Genomic DNA, 17,440 nt, shown 5'->3' with positions numbered 1-17,440 from the left:
TACATAGAGAATCCTAAAAATGCCACCAGAAAACTACTAGAGCTAATCAATGAATTTGGTAAAGTTGCAGGATACAAAATTAATGTACAGAAATCTCTTCCATTCCTATACACTAATGATGAAAAATCTGAAAGAGAAATTAAGGAAACACTCCCATTTACCACTGCAACAAAAAGAATAAAATACCTAGGAATAAACCTACCTAGGGAGACAAAAGACCTGTATGCAGAAAACTATAAGACACTGATGAAAGAAATTAAAGATGATACAAACAGATGGAGAGATATACCATGTTCTTGGATTGGAAGAATCAATATTGTGAAAATGACTATACTACCCAAAGCAATCTACAGATTCAGTGCAATCCCTATCAAATTACCAATGGCATTTTCTACAGAACTAGAACAATTTCACACTTTGTATGAAGACACAAAGACCCCTAATAGCCAAAGCAGTCTTGAGGGGAAAAAACGGAGCTGGAGGAATCAGATTCCCTGAATTCAGACTATACTACAAAGCTACACTAATCAAGACAGTATGGTACTGGCACAAAAACAGAAATATAGATCAGTGGAACAGGATAGAAAGCCCAGAGATAAACCCACGCACCTATGGTCAACTAATCTATGACAAAGGAGGCAAGGATATACAATGGAGAAAAGACAGTCTCTTCAATAAGTGGTGCTGGGAAAACTGGACAGCTACAGGTAAAAGAATGAAATAAGGACACTCCCTAACACCATACACAAAAATAAACTCAAAATGGATTACAGACCTAAATGTAAGACTGGACACTATAAAACTCTTAGAGGAAAACACAAGCAGAACACTCTTTGACATAAATCACAGCAAGATTTTTTTTGATCCTCCTTCTAGAGTAATGGTAATAAAAACAAAAATAAACAAATGGAACCTAATGAAACTTAAAAGCTTTTGCAAAGCAAAGGAAACTACAAACAAGATGAGAAGACAACCCTCAGAATGGGAGAAAATACTTGCAAATGAATCAATGGACAAAGAATTAATCTCTAAAATATATAAACAACTTATGAAGCTCAATAACAAAAAAACAAACAACCCAATCCAAAATTGGGCAGAAGACCTAAACCAACATTTCTCCAAAGAAGACATACACATGGCCAAGAAGCACATGAAAAGCAGCTCAACATCACCAATTATTAGAGAAATGCAAATCAAAACTACAGTGAGGTATCACTTCACACCAGTTAGAATGGGCATCATCAGAAAATCTACAAACAACAAATGCTGGAGAGGGTGTGGAGAAAAGGGAACCCTCTTGCACTGTTGGTGGGTATGTAAATTGATACAGCCACTATGGAGAACAGTATGGAGGTTCCTTAAAAAATTAAAAATAGAATTGCCATATGACCCAGCAATCCCACTACTGGGCATATATCCAGAGAAAACCATAATTGAAAAAGATACATGCACCCCAATGTTCACTGCAGCACTATTTATAATAGTCAGGTCATGGAAGCAACCTAAATGCCCACTGACAGATGAATAGATAAAAAAGATATGGTACATATATACAATGGAATATTACTCAGCCATAAAAAGGAACGAAACTGGGTCATTTGTAGAGACGTGGAAGGATCTAGAGACTGTCCTACAGAGTGAAGCAAGTCAGGAAGAGAAAACCAAATATCGTATATTAACGCATATATGTGGAACCTAGAAAAATGGTACAGAGGAACTGGTGTGCAGGGTAGAAATGGAGACACAGATGTAGAGAACAAACGTATGGACACCAAGGGGGAAAGTGGTGGGCGGGGGGGCAGGTGTGTGTGTGTGATGAATTGGGAGATTGGGATTGACATGTATCCACTAATATGTATAAAATTGATGACTAATAAGAACCTGCTGTATAAAAAAATAAAATTCAAAAATGCAAAAAAATTTAAAATTTTAAAAATCAATGAAATAAAGCAAAAGGTACTCAATAAATCCTTACTGAATGAATGATTATAGATCAAGAGATGAAAAGCATGAATTAACCATTTTTACAGGAAAATATGGTTGAATCTCCTAAACAAGACACAAAAGCACAAACTTTGAGATATAGTGAGCTGGATTTCATTAAAATGAAAAACTTCTGTGAATCAACAGATATTAATATGGAAAACATATTGTTTGCCACATATATAACTAAGAAAGGATTAGAATCCAGAAAAGATAGCTATTAGAAGATTATTCAAACTTGCAGTTAAATCACAGAAGAAAAGTTCAAACAAGTAAAAATAAACATGAAATATGCTTAACTTCATTAGTAACCAGGAAAGCAAATTAAAGCAATCCAATTGACAAAGATCTTAAAATCTGATAATACCAACCGTGGTAAAGTGGTACAACTACTTCTGAGGGGAATTTAGCAACACAACAAAAAAGCTGAAGTTGCCAGTTTAATCAGAATCTCCATGATGTAGGGATGAGGGACTGGCTTTTTAAAACGCTTCCTAGGTGACTGTATCCCAAGAATGAGAACTATCCTAGAGAAACCTGGACATACACACACAATAAAAAGTATATAAAACTGTTCCATGCAATAGGAGTATAACAGCAAAATATGGAAACCCAAATGTCCATCAAATGGAAAAAAGATAAATTCTGTATATTTATACAATGTAATAAAATACTAATTAAAGTGGGCTTCCCTGGTGGCGCAGTGGTTGGGGGTCCGCCTGCCGATGCAGGGGACGTGGGTTCGTGACCCGGTCCGGGAGGATCCCACATGTCGCGGAGCGGCTGGGCCCGTGAGCCATGGCCGCTGGGCCTGCGCGTCCGGGGCCTGTGCTCCGCGATGGGAGAGGCCACAGTGGTGAGAGGCCCGTGTACCGCAAAAAAAAAAAAAAATACTAATTAAAGTGACTGAACTAAACCTGTATGTATTAACACAAATAAATATCAACAAAATAAGGTGGACCAAATGTTGGGTACCATAGTACAGTAGTACAATGACATTTATATAACAGTAGAAACACTGCAAAAGAATACACCACATATATCTTATAGATCTACACATAGGTAGTAAAGGTATTAAAAACATTCATGGGAATAATAAACATCAAATTCAGGGTAGAATCTGCTTTTGGATAAGACGGTCAAGAATGGAATGAGAGAGGTGTGCACAAGAAACTCCTACTAAATCTGTAATGATTTATTTCTTACTGAAAAGAAAGTGGAGTAAAAATGACAATGTTAAACTTCAACAAATCTGGAGGTCAGTACATAAGTATGCCTTACATTATTCTCTATATATTTGTGCATGCTGAAATTTTTCGTATTTTTTTAAAGAATTAGAAGGCTGTTGTCTCAGGCAAAGCTCCCAGACTAAGAAGTGAACCTGCACTGAACAATATTAAAGCGGAGTTCATTATCAAGAGGCAAAGGAGACAGTACACCCCCATTCACAAAGAAACAAGGCCAACCCCATCCTTTACATCTCGTTACGGCCCAATGAACATTATTCCAATATCTGTAATGAGAATAAATCAATTCTGGAACACCTTACTTTTGAGGAATATAGTGGTCACAGACAGAACAAAAATAAAACTTGATTTCTGACTGAGTTTCTTAAATTTGAAACTCTGAAATATAGAAATTCAACAAAAAAAATGAGATACATACATTGAACATTTCCAGGAAAAAATAATCTGGATAAATACAATCCTGAATCTTACTACTACAATTTAAAATGTATACCCCTAAAAACGAACTTTTTAAAAGCCTTGTTATAAATCTTCAAAACCTTATAACTTAACACTTTTAATTCCAGAAGTCTTAATTGCTTTCAGTCTGGTTTGAATACTAAGTGATTATGTAATTTGAATAACACATCTAGAGGAATGATTACACCTTTTCATGGATATACACTACTGAAAGAACTTCTTGCATTTACAGAAGTCATCTGGTACTGCCTAAATAATTTAGTCATTCATACTATAATTAAACATTAACAGGAAAACAGATTCTTGATGAGTCTAACATTGCAGGAAATGGGTAGAGAATATAATTCCTATTTTTTTAATCTATTTACAACAGGCAATTTTATATTTTGTTTTCAAGTTTCCTGCATGTACTCATGAATAACATATTTGTGCCTCCATGTTACACAGTCAACACTCATAGTCAGTTTCTGTTTGTTTGTTTGTTTGTTTTTAAGTGACAGACTAATAAAATTTGGAGACTTTTTAATCGAGTACAGGATAATTAAAATGGAGAATTTTCCATTTTACAAAATGCTGTCTTATTTTATCACAATTAAACTTTTTTCCTTACTCACTTGAAGTTCCTAAAGAATCCAAAGACAAAGAAATGTGCTAAATATTAGGCAATTAAGAGAAAGAAAAGGAGACGTAAAAGTATTAATAAGGTATCAAATGGGTAATTTGAATGAGTCATCATTCTGCTTTCCTACTATCTCTAAGGCAGTAGAACTTTTTATTTGTTAAAAACTAATTATTATCTCAGTGACATTTTTATTTTATAAATTATAAAAGGTACTTACATTGAATTTAATTATGTCGTATATCAAGTATCTAGGAACAGCCTGTCCATTTACTCTGTCAATAATCATTTCCTTTAAAGAGAAAAGAAGGTAAGTTTATTCATACTTTAAGAGCAATCTCTTTAGTTTGATTAAAATATAACATTCACACAGAAAGTACATAAGTCATAAATATACAACTTGATGAAATTTCAAAGTGAACACACTTCTACACGGATCAAATCAATAGACTGTCAGCACCACAAAAAAACCCCACCATGAATTTATTCTGTATTGCAATAAAATCATATGACAATATCGCCTCATTTTTTATATCTGAATTTCTATTCTACATCTTATGTTTGAATTACTAAGCAACTATTAGGATAAAGAAACTACAAATTTTAAATTCTAAATATCAGCAACATTTAAAAAATGAATTTTGCTAAATCATTATTGCTTTAAATTCTGTTGTATGCCAATTGCTTTAATCATAAAATCTATAGGTATAAATGGTGCCCTTATTATAGATAAAATCTCCATGTGACCCACACAGTCTTTCTTGGTTCCGTAACCCTCTACTATGATCAAAGGGAACAGGGCAAGAGAATATGATATCACATATCATAGCCATTAAGTGAAATGAACTTAAAATCTGCACTCTGACAGAAAAAAGATAAAGGACACTAAAGGATGATTACAGGCATATAATGTAGGATTTAAAAAATTTTTTTTCTGCCATGCCATGCAGCTTGCAGGATCTTAATAATTCCCTAAAATATTAATTCTTAATAATAGGTTTTAACCTAAAATTATTATTATTTCCTCATATTTTTCCTTGGAAACTAAGCAGTCTTTTTTTATTGTCTAATTTCATGACAATATCCACACACAGCCATCTAAAATTACAAAGAACACACTGATCGAGGACAAATATATTTTCTAGTTTTAAGCAACTATCACCAATTGATTTCTTTCTCAAATATGTATTAGTTAAGCTACAGACATTTATTTATGGTTATCATCTTGAACCCAACAATTGACATAAATCATTTTCATTACTTTAAATTTGTTTACTGAAATATTTTTAAGTACTTGTATCTGAGAATTTTATAAGCCAACAAGGTAGTACCAATAACAGGTTTCAATTAATCTTTTCAAAAATGTGTGGATGGAAATTAAGTGGACTTCCAGGTTCAGAGAGCAGACATCACAGAATTTCCCTCCCAAATTACCTGATGAAATGAGTAAATACATATCTTCTTCAAACATTAAACATAACAGAAAAGAAAGTTTATTATCAGCAAACTAAACAAGTAAAAAGGAATAAACAAACCAGTAAGTTTAAAAACTGATAGCCATGGAAACTACCAAAATTCTGGTAAAACAAAAAGGGTTCACCTCCAAGCCCACTAAACCCCCAAAAGCCCTACTTGTAAAATGACAAATCATTGATAACTGTCACTATTACATTAAAATATAGAGAAGGAAACTCAGTGGTTATTCTTGTCTCCTTTTTTCCCTCTGCCGATTAAAAAGTAATTAAAATAGCAGAACACTCCTACTGCCTGAAATAAAGGCTACGGGACTGCGTGCTGAATTGGAGAAACAATCTGAGCATTACTGGAATAAAATATGGCTCCCAACTAGCTGAAGAAAACATTTACCCACAGTTTTTAAAAGAGAAGAGAACCCAGGGATTCTAACAAAGACCTAGGCTGTGTGGTGGACAAAATATATGAAGAAATGATCTTCAAGGCACTAGACATCCAGCAACAAAGTACAGTAACTCCTAGGAAACAGTAAATAACTATATGAGCCCTACAACGGTCCCAGCTTATTGGTCGAGGAGAGTTTCCAGGCTTCAATGCAGGCAGGGGGAGCCCAGGAGAGCCCAGCAGTCTCCCTGAATCGAGAAAATAGACCAGGTTGTCTAGGGAGACCAATGAGGCTAGAGTTTTCACAGCAGAGGATAGGGTGGGAGAGGGACGTCTGCAGATAGACCCCCATGAATATTCAGCAAAGCATGCATGTGAGGAAACTACTCAAGGTCAGGCAAAGAAGCACCCAAAAATCTTAAAGAGAACCATACATGTCACTCAACAAGGTTGGGAATAACGCCTGTTCCCACCAGCCAGATTAGAAAGTCTCATAACTCACAGGGCATTGAGTACTCAGAAGGATCTTGTCTCAGTAGTGGAGGATAATTATCCCTAAAGACTCCTCACCTAACAAATCTTAAAAACAAGGCTCAAAGGGTACAAACTAGTCCCAAGTAAATTAACTGCATCTCAGAACAAAGCTCAAGAATAGTTATAGGAATACAAAAATATTGAGCCCCCAACAAGGTAAAATTCAAAATGTCTAGCAGCCAATCAAAAATTACCAGGTATGCAAAGAGACAAAAATATACAACTCATAAAGAGGAGAAAAAAAATCCATCAAAATAGGCCTAAAACTGTGAGTGATGTTAGAGCTAGCAGGCAAGAATATTCTAACAGTATTCCATATATTCAAAAAGGTAAGTAGAGACACAGAAGACTTAAAAAAGACTCAAATTCAATTTCCAGAGGTGAAAACTACAATGTCTGAGGTGAAAAATACTGTGGTTGGGATGAACAGTGGTTTAGATGCTGGAGAAGGAGAGATTCATGAACGTGAAGACAAATCAATACAAACTATCCAAAATGAAACAGAAAAGTTTGTTGTTGTTGTTTTAGTGAAAGAACATTAGTAATTAAATTTTCAACAGGTGGAAGGGTAGAAATGCACAAAAACGTTCTACTTTTGATGAAAATTGTAAACCCAGAAAAAAGATGCTGAATCCTTTATTATGGGCCCTACCAAAAAAACCCCAAAATCTGCATGTTTGACTTTCCTATCCTCTGTACTTCTCCATATTCCATTGCCTTTATTTGAAGTTCCCAGGCATCCACTCTTCTGCCTACCCATTTAATATTTCCTGAGCCCAAACTATACTCTATGCTCTAAGTGCTGAAGACGTTAAGCACCCAGTCCCTAGCTTCAAGGGGCTCAGAGTAATAGAAAGAGAGGAAAATACATAAGTAGCTAGGTCGAAGGAAGAGCTACAGTTTTAATGACAGATGGCCATACAGAGAGAATGACCATGTAGCTATCTGTCTAAACCAGGATACTTTTGAGAGTGAGAGATGGCTATTAATAACTATACTAAGACAACAAGTATATACCTTTACTATTCCAGTCAATAAGGGCACACTGTATAAACATGAGGAGGAGTGGTTATTTCTACTTGAAGAGTAAGACAAAGGTTTGATAATAAGGTGAGAAACCCATTAGCTGAATCCTGAAAGATGTGGTGGATATCTTCTAGCAGGATGGTGGACACGCCAACTGGTATTTAAAAGGCATGGAGAAGGTGGTAAACTATCCAAAGCTCAGTAAGAGGTGGGACTTATGCTTTCAAGGGCTCACAGTCAAAGATGATGTTAAATGCTTAGGCACGGCCCAGATATAAGGAATATTACATTACGTACTTCGGCTTTCATGCTTTAAGCAATGGAGAACCACTGAAGGGGTGTTTTGGGTTTTTTTTATATAAATTTGTTTTATTTATTTATTTTTGGCTGTGTTGGGTCTTCGTTGCTGCATGCGGGCTTTCTCTAGCTGCGGTGAGCGGGGGCTACTCTTTGTTGTGGTGCGCAGGCTTCTCATTGTGGTGGCTTCTCTTGCTGCAGAGCACGGGCTCTAGGCACATGGGCTTCAGTAGTTGTGGCTCACAGTCTCAGTAGTTGTGGCTCTCATGCTCTAGAGCGCAGGCTCAGTAGTTGTGGTGCATGGGCTTAGTTGTTCCGCGGCATGTGGGATCTTCCCAGACCAGGGCTTGAACCCGTGTCCCCTGCACTGCCAGGCAGATTCTTAACCACTGCACCACCAGGGAAGCCCCCACTGAGGGGTTTTAATGAAAGGAAGTAATTAACTGTGGAAAACCTGTGGGCCTTCAAAGCTCATCTCAAAGGTAACCCATTCCTTGAAATCCTTTCAGATAAGGCCCACTTGGTTCTAATTATCATACTTAAGTGATGAAATGTTCCTGAATTAGATAGCAGTGGTTGCATAATCTTGTGAATACTAAAAACCACTGACTTATATACCTTAGAATGGTAAATTATATTTCAACTTTTTCAATAAAGTTAAATTTTAAAAAGAAAAAGAAATCCTAAAATCAGTTCTTCAGAGTGAAGGAAAATGATGGAACCCCAGATATACAGCATATATTAAACGTCAGCTATGTACGTGTTGATTACACACGTTCTATAAATACAGGCACAACAAAATGACTAAAAGGAAATACATCAAAATGTTAAAATTTAATCTCTTCTTAATAGTTGAGTTCTATTTTATAACATACAGACTTCCTAAACTTTTAACAATGAGCATGCATATTCCTTTATAAAAAATTAAGATGAAAAGACATGCCATTTTCCCAAGATTTTTGTTATTAACTTTAATGATTAACTGTTATATCCTCCTCTTATCCTCAGTATAAAATTGATTGAACTTCACTGATTTGTTTCAAGTGAATTACTGCCGTATTTCTAAACTCCTATTTTCCACATTCTGTGGGTCAAAGAACATAATCTAGAGAGCAAAACAAAAGCTTAAACGCTCACATATGACAGCCAGACAATTAGGCAGTTTGAGTTATTCTTGGATTTGGAATTTTACAAAAACAATTTGCAAATGAAAATGTAGAAGAAACAGGAAACTACAGAGGACTGTTTTAATTAACTAAGTGGAAAAACAGATATGGCAACTATAATTCTGGTCCAAGTAAATTGACATCATGAATCATATTGCTATTTTAAAACCTCACAAGAGTCTATTATGTTGCTCTCAGTTATCCAAGTTTGGGGTGAAAATAAATAGTACTGCTAAGTTAAATCTGCAGGTGGTTAAGCATCTAATTTTTAAGCATTATTTCCTACCTGGAATGCCCTTGGCCCATGTCCAACAAAAATCTCTTTCTATAGAAATCTTCCCGTATCTAATGCCAACTCCTCTATAAACCATCTTTAGTTTCTAACTAGTTGTAATTCATTTCTCCTCTAAACCATCAAAGGACTTGGTTTAAATGCCAATCTTCGGGTTATCGTTTTATTCGTTACCTGTCATTCTCCGTCCCAACCCAATGAAGTAAGATATCTCCAGGGTGAGGCCTTCTCCTCAACCTTCTAAGCAATGCCTGCACTCCTGGTGTGGTACATGATAGGAATGAAAAACTACACTAAACTTTTGCAAATGCTATAACTTGAGTCTTTTTCTTCCTTTTATTTTATGAATTACGATGCTAAAAAACTGTATCTTAAATAAAATGAAAGTAACAAAAATCAAAATAAATGTTCTTGCTGTTCCCATGAACCAATTACCAGAGCTGCTGTATTGGCAATGCAGATTATGGACAGCACAACTCCAGGGGTAGCCGTCACATCAACTACGATAAGAACAGAACACCTTGGAGATGTGCAGTAGCAATACTTCCAACCTTATGCAGTGGCTCTGTCAACCACAAGGGTGTGTGTGTGTGCACGTGCAGCATGCGTGCACGCACATTCACAAATGTGTTAAAAAGTTTACGTATATATGTCAAAATATTTTACCACACACACCGTCACAGGAATGAAAATTTATAATACCAGTAGCCTCACAGAGTGCACAGTACAGACAATTCTGTGACTCTATAGTTACTCTTCGCTCAGTCTCCGTTTGCTACTCAGTCTCAATCAACTATACTACCTTCTTTCCTTCTTTCTAATCTTTATATCCAGCTCAGTCAACCTCTCTCTGGACTTCTGTCATCACTCTTTATGACCCATCTAAAATTGTCCTTGATCTCATGTCCACTGCTCTTCTCCACACAACTCAAACTCTCACTCTCTCTAGGTCACATCCTGAACCTTCTCATGACCCAAAACTATACCTCAGAAGTGGCTGATTCAAACATCTCATTCTCCAATCACAGTCTTCCATCTTCTGGCTTGCACACTCCAATATTTACCTGGTAAATTTTTTAAAAAGCACATGGGATTGGGGCAACAAGCATTCAGGTCACTTGGAAAATGGTACTCCCTCTGTTAAACAAATAAATACATATTTTATGCATGCGGCTTTCATTAGGGTAATTCTATCATTGAGAGTTTAAATGAACATTCACAAGCTACTCACTATTTTCCCAATATCACTGATATAAATCTGAAACAGAGACGCAAATTTCATCTTAAGACAGGAAGCATTCTCATACAAATTCCAGAGACTATTAGCCAGATATAATTCAATCTGCCTTGTGAAAAAGGTTCAATACTGGAAAAGTGAATAAATATTAAAGAACATGAGCAGTATCCCTGTAGAAAAGAAACTTACAGTTGTGGGAAGTCATAAGAAAGATGTAGAGTCCCTTTTCCCTCCAAAGAAAAATAGTGAAGGTGTGGCAAAGAGATAAACCACACAACCAAACATAGCAAACAGAAAGGTAAATTGTCTGGAGATAAGCCTAGCAGAGATCATTCTGCAGAGAAAAATACAAGCTTCTTGTTGTATAGATTTGCACATAAAGTGTAACACACTAATTCAGCCTAACTTCTCAAATAGCCTTGTTCACCTGAAAGCTAAATAAAGAGAGCAAAATCTCAGTGACAAACTTCAGAATAGCCAAGAGATTGGATATCCTTGCACTATCAGACATTAAATTGTATGCTAAAGTTACAGCCTGTAAGTCAACCTAAAACTACCACGGGAAGACCAAAATATTAATGGAATGGGAAAGCGAATCAAGAAACAAACAACGATATAAGGGAATCCCATATACAATAAAAGTGATATACCTAATTAAAAAGGAAAAATACATTAGCAGACTGGCGCTGAGGTAACAATTTAGACATTTGGAAATAAATAAAACTGTATCCCTATCTTACTCATTTTACCAAAATGTATCATGGATACATCAAATATTTAAATATGTAAATGAAAACATAAAAGTATTAGAAGGAAAAACAGGGGACTATTATAATAATTCTGAAGTAAAAATATCTTTCTTAAAATGACACAAAAGCCAAATATTAAAAACCAAGGTGTTTAACTACTATATATAAAATAGATAACTAATAAGGACATACTGTATAGCACAGGGAACTCAACTCAGTACTCTGTAATAACCTATATGGAAAAGAATCTAAAGAAGAGTGAATTATGTATATGTATAACTGATTCACTTTGCTGTACATCTAAAACTAACACAACGTTGTAAATCAACTATACTCCAATAAATATTTTTTTTAAAACACCAAGGTGTTTATAATTTACCTACATAAATTTAAACTTGTGCCACCGAAAACACCAGAAGAAATAATATTTTTTTCAAAATATGGGTCATAAAGTAATACCCCAATAGACAAAAACTTCTCGTAAATCAGTAAGAAAAACATGAACACCCAACAGAAAAATGTATGAAAGATCTGAATGGGCAACTCACAGAAGAAATATAGTAACTCTGTACTGTACTAAATACAGTAAAACAGAAGTGAAAAAATATTAAACCTCCTTAACAATTCACATAAATTAAGAGGTAAACATTTATTTCACTATGTGCCGGACACTATTATCAGCACTTTATATAAACTATCCAACTTAATCTTCACAACAGCACCAAGACCTAAGTACTGTTATTAGCCTAACTTCACTACAGATGACAAAACTGAGTAAACGATATTAGGGCCCTCATACAATATCTCATGGAGCCAATAAGACACCATCAGTTAGAGTCAGTTAACCACTATGCTATACTGTCTCCTAAAATGAAAAAGTCATTTAAAATTAGAAGATTTAAAATTTTCAAAACCCAGTGTTTAATAAGACAGTGCATAGATCCTTTACAAATGGATGGCTGAACTATACATGTGTTCAAACTTTCTGGAAAGAAGGTGGCAATTATACATGTCAATGTTTAAAACGGGTAATGCCCTCAAATCCAGCATAGTGAACACAGTACAGTGTATCAGGTTACTGTCCCTGCCTTGGGAGGACTACGCCTCTTGTACTCCAAGTGGTACTGCCACCAATGAGCCCCTGGTCTCCACTGTCTCTCCTCCTTGGATATATATATAACTTAGGCAAGGCCCTCTGGAATCTTCCCTGGGATTGATATATGGATATTGGGAGAGAAAAGTTCCCTTTCTGCTTGGGTTGCAAGGCAACTTGCCTCCCACATGGAAAGAGCCTTCATGCAGAGTGAGAACAGACAGACAAGTAAGCAAAGAGAGAGAAAGACAGCATGGCCAATATCACTTGAGTCCCCAGATCCAGCCTGAAGCAAGCCAAGCTGAAACCTAATTATTTGTGCCAATTTAGTTCTTTTTTCCTCAGTTACTTTAAGTAGAATCTCACTTCTAAGAATCTTGATTATAAAACTGCACAATTGGGCTTCCCTGGTGGCACAGTGGTTGGGAGTCGGCCTGCCGATGCAGGGGACACGGGTTCGTGTCCCGGTCCGGGAGGATCCCACATGCCGCAGAGCGGCTGCGCCCATGGGCCATGGCCGCTGAGCCTGTGCTTCCGGAGCCTGTTGCTCCGCAACGGGAGAGGCCACAGCAGTGAGAGGCCCGTGTACCGCAAAAAAAAAAAAAAAAAAAAAACCTGCATAACTGTGAAAGAAAAAGGTATAAGGATATGCATACAAGTACGTCTTATAATACAAAAAATCCAAATGTCCACCAAAAGAGGGCTGGCTAAATTAATTACAGAATTGTTTGTCAAACTTGCCTAATTAAAATCACTTGGGCACTTATTAAAGATAACTTGACCCCTGGGAGAGTCTAATTCACTAGGTCTAGGATAGGCTACTGGGATAGGCCATATTTTTAACAAGCATCACCTATAATTTTCATAAGCAAGATAGTCTGGAAACCCTAAATTACAGTGTTTACATATACAGTGGTCTATCATTCAGACTTTTATGTGAAAAAAGTCCAAAACACATTGCTAAGTGAAAACAACACAAATTACAAAACAGATGTAACATTTAAATCTTTTCATGCAAAATTATGTAACTATCCATGTGGGTACATATTTGACCAAAGTACTCATTTTCAGCCAGGGCAGAGGTACCTGTACTCAGAATCTTACTGGGACTGGAAGGGGTCCCAAGTCCCCAAAAGATTCTGATAGACATTCGGTTTAAGAATCTATGCTCTGAGTTAGTATTAATAATATGAATGTGAATCCTTCAGGAGCAGATGTAAGATTGAATGTTCTGGCACAGAGAAAAGTCTGGAATAATGTTCATCAAAATGATAACAGAAGTTACTCCAATGGTTAAGAGTTCAGGTGATTTTTACCAGCTTTTTTGTAATGTTCTGTATTATTTTAATTTTTATTTACAATGAATGAATACATTTAGAATTGGGGAGAAGAAAGCTGTCTGCACAGGAGAAAGTTAAAATATTTTTAATCAAGTAATTTTATGATTATTAAATATAGATTTTCTGAATGGGAAAATTCTTATCAGCTTTCAAAATTCAAATGTAAAAGCACAAGTGGCTGCTTTCAAAGACACGATCCTCTTTCAACAAGAACTATTAGTTCATATAGCTAAAGAGCCAAGGAAAAATGTGATATGTCATATCACTCAATTAAAATTTGACAAGTAAAACAATAAAATGAGTTTTTCAATAAGATTTTTTTTCAATCACAAAGAACAAAAGAATTAAGATTTAATTTTGTTCACTTATTCTGTATCTAAGACAATGATCAAGTAACAGTAAGTGCAGGTAAGAGATAAATGGAATTTAACATCTTAACAAAAACTAGATTCAATTTTTTAACTGTCAATTATACACCAATAAAAAAAATTTTTTTTAACTGGATCTGATTCTAAATTTCCTGTTTAATTATTAAAAATACACATTTACTTGCACAAGAAAGAAAAACAGCAATGTTTGATTTTTTTTAAAAAAAGATAAAATATGACTTACCCCATCTAGGAGAGTATTTGATAAATGCATGCGGAGATCTTTACGAAATGGAAATTCCAGATTTGAAACATGAAACACTGAATTATCTCTATCAATCATAAAAACTTCATTTGTGCCATCAATCAACATCATATACCTTAAATGAAACATTAAAAAGATAATATTAACAGTAAAATTCAAGAATAGAGTCGTAAGAAATAACAGTTGAATTGTTTGTCCTTAGACTTAAAATAGCTGCCTGGAATAATGTTCACCAGAGTCCCCCCTCCACCATCATTCAGATTAAAGTATCACAAATAACAAAATCTTTTTTAAAGATGTTTTTGTTTCCTATAAAAAACATATGTTATAGAGAAATCAAAGCTTTTTATGGAAACAATGTGACGTTCAAGAGCAACCTTATAACCCACCTTAGGAGAGAACAGTTCTCTAATTTTTATTAGATCTTAAACATCAAAGTTTACAAAACACACAAATACACATATATGTAATTACGGAATTTTATTGGCTCAACAACTATACAAATTAGGAGTTACTCTCTCCACTTTTCAGTAAAAAAAGAAAGTGATTTGCAAATGGCAAGACATCAAAGTATCCAATGTTCCTTCTACCACACAACAGTGAGCAAAACAGCTAAGCCCTCTCTTTGAATTAATGTGATGATATAACCAGATACCACCATTTCAGGTACAACTCTCATTCATTACTATAAAATTAAAATATTTTTTAACACAAGCTCATGAGAATTTTTATTAGCCAATCAATATATGGGGGAATGTATATACTTTAAAATGTGTCATCCTTGGGCTTCCCTGGTGGCGCAGTGGTTGAGAGTCCTACTACTAGGACTACTATGACTACTAGTGTTTTCAAAATAATTAGTCATAGCAGGCCCCCGGAGAGGAGGTGAAGGACTCGGGCCCTTGCTATGTATTGAAAGAGCTGTATCCTTAGGAGATGGGGATTGTGAAGACTCAGGTTGCACTTGGAAAAAGAAAATCAGCCTCAGTCTGGACTGACTGTGCATCTGAGAAAGTCAGACCAACTGCCGGGCCAGCAGGTTGGCAGACAACAGGAATACTTAGTTCCCAAAGCTCTCCTGCACATGCTTTCCAAAAGTGACAAATCCTAGTAGATAGGGAGAGTCTAGTCTTCCTGAAGAAGACTTCCCACCAGGGAAGTCCAGAATTAGTATTCTATATTCACAGTTTGAGAAAAGCTGGCTTATGCTAACAAATTTCAGATTTCAGAAAAAAGAAACAGGACTTCCCTGGTGGCACAGTGGTTAAGAATTCGCTTGCCAATGCAGGGGACACGGGTTCGATCCCTGGTCTGCGAAGATCCCATACGCCACAGAGCAACTAAGCCTGTGCGCCACAACTACTGAGCCTGAGCTCTGGAGCCTGCGAGCCACAACTACTGAGCCTGCGTGCCACAACTACTGAAGCCCACACACCTAGAGCCCATGCTCCACAACAAGAGAAGCCACCACAATGAGAAGCCCACGCACCACAATGAAGAGTAGCCCCCACTCACCACAACTAGAGAAAGCCCGCATGCAGCAATGAAGACCCAACACAGCCAAAAATAAAAAATAAAGAAAGAAAGAGTTTCCCTCTTCTGATCATAAGATGACAACAGAAATTATACTTCCCTTTTCACTGGCTGCCCAGAAGCTCAGAATTAAATATAATGTTCAAATAGAATAATTATTAAATCCCAGGGTGCTGGTACATTCTGCTTTTTCTGTCATAATTATTCTCTATTCATTTTTTAACACACTTATTTGATATATATATATATATATATATATATATGAATGCATACATATCTTACTATCAGACTTTTCTTTTTACTTCAAGTGGAATATCAATTAAAAGAAAATACTATCTATGTATACTTATGCATAAACAGATTTAAAAGACCAAGGAAGGAAAGGCATTAGAAGATGGAATTCACTATAAAGGATTGCTCATGGGAAACTCAGCTTACATATGCAGAGATATCAGAGAAATTATTTAGCAGTTGGTATTCAGAGATACTTCTGCACATATAAATTTTCAGGCTTTGGAACAGAAGTTTCTGGAATGTGATTTTTGGTTTGAACTCCAGTCATTCCGAATCACATGTACTTTTGTTACGTGATACCCATGAAAAATAAGAAGCTATTTCCTGTTAGGGAAGAAAGGTAAGGAATGTGGAAATAACCTCAACTGCAAATTTAATATACAGAATTACCAAATTATTTATATTATATACATTCTCATTAAAAGACAAAAATACAGGGCTTCCCTGGTGGCACAGTGGTTGAGAGTCCACCTGCCGATGCAGGGGACATGGGTTCGTGCCCTGGTCCGGGAAGATTCCACATGCCGCGGAGCGGCTGGGCCCGTTGAGCCATGGCTGCTGGGCCTGTGCATCCGGAGCCTGTGCTCCGCAATGGGACAGGCCACAACAGTGAGAGGCCCGCGTACCACAAAAAAAAAAAAAAAAAAGACAAAAGTACAGAAGTTTCACTGAATTAAAGCATTGATTCACTTTTTATATTGAAGTATATATACCAAACCATATAAATAACAGAAAAGCCAAATTTATAAACTGCTTTTATTTATTTATCGCTGCTCTGCGCTGCGCAGCTTGCAGGATCTCAGCTCCACAACCAGGAATCAAACCCTGGGCCCTCGGCAGTGAAAGCGCAGAGTCCTAACCACTGGACCACCAGGGAATTCCCGTATAAACTGCTTTACTTTAAATACTGGTTTTCCAGCTTGACTAGAAACTATCCTTCACAGCAGTCACTGAGATGTGAGATAGCTAATGAAGTAAAACCACCAATTATACATTAATACAATTCAGGAAGTACATAATTAAAGAGGAAAACTGATTAAAAACAAAATATTGGTAACTAATACCACTTTAGAGTTTTAAC

General features: G+C 36.1%; 1 protein-coding gene across 1 annotated transcript in view; it reads right to left on the bottom strand.

Annotated features, from left to right (window-relative positions):
* Nucleotides 1-16,627, bottom strand: part of LOC103074545 (mRNA-capping enzyme-like) — a 145,240-nt gene extending 128,613 nt beyond the window's left edge. Inside the window, exons 1-3 of the mRNA XM_007447294.1 lie at nucleotides 16,554-16,627; nucleotides 14,512-14,647; nucleotides 4,529-4,600 (exon numbers count right to left, since the gene is read on the bottom strand). Coding sequence (XP_007447356.1) covers nucleotides 4,529-4,600; nucleotides 14,512-14,647; nucleotides 16,554-16,627 — 282 coding nt within the window. The remainder of the gene's footprint in view (nucleotides 1-4,528; nucleotides 4,601-14,511; nucleotides 14,648-16,553) is intronic.
* Between the last annotated feature and the right edge of the window lie 813 nt (nucleotides 16,628-17,440).

The sequence above is a fragment of the Lipotes vexillifer genome, unplaced genomic scaffold (genome assembly GCF_000442215.2).
Source record: "Lipotes vexillifer unplaced genomic scaffold, Lipotes_vexillifer_v1.1 scaffold1964, whole genome shotgun sequence".
Lineage (NCBI taxonomy): Eukaryota > Metazoa > Chordata > Mammalia > Artiodactyla > Lipotidae > Lipotes > Lipotes vexillifer.
Note: the sequence above shows the minus strand (reverse complement) of the source record. Positions and strands in the feature narration are given on the sequence as shown.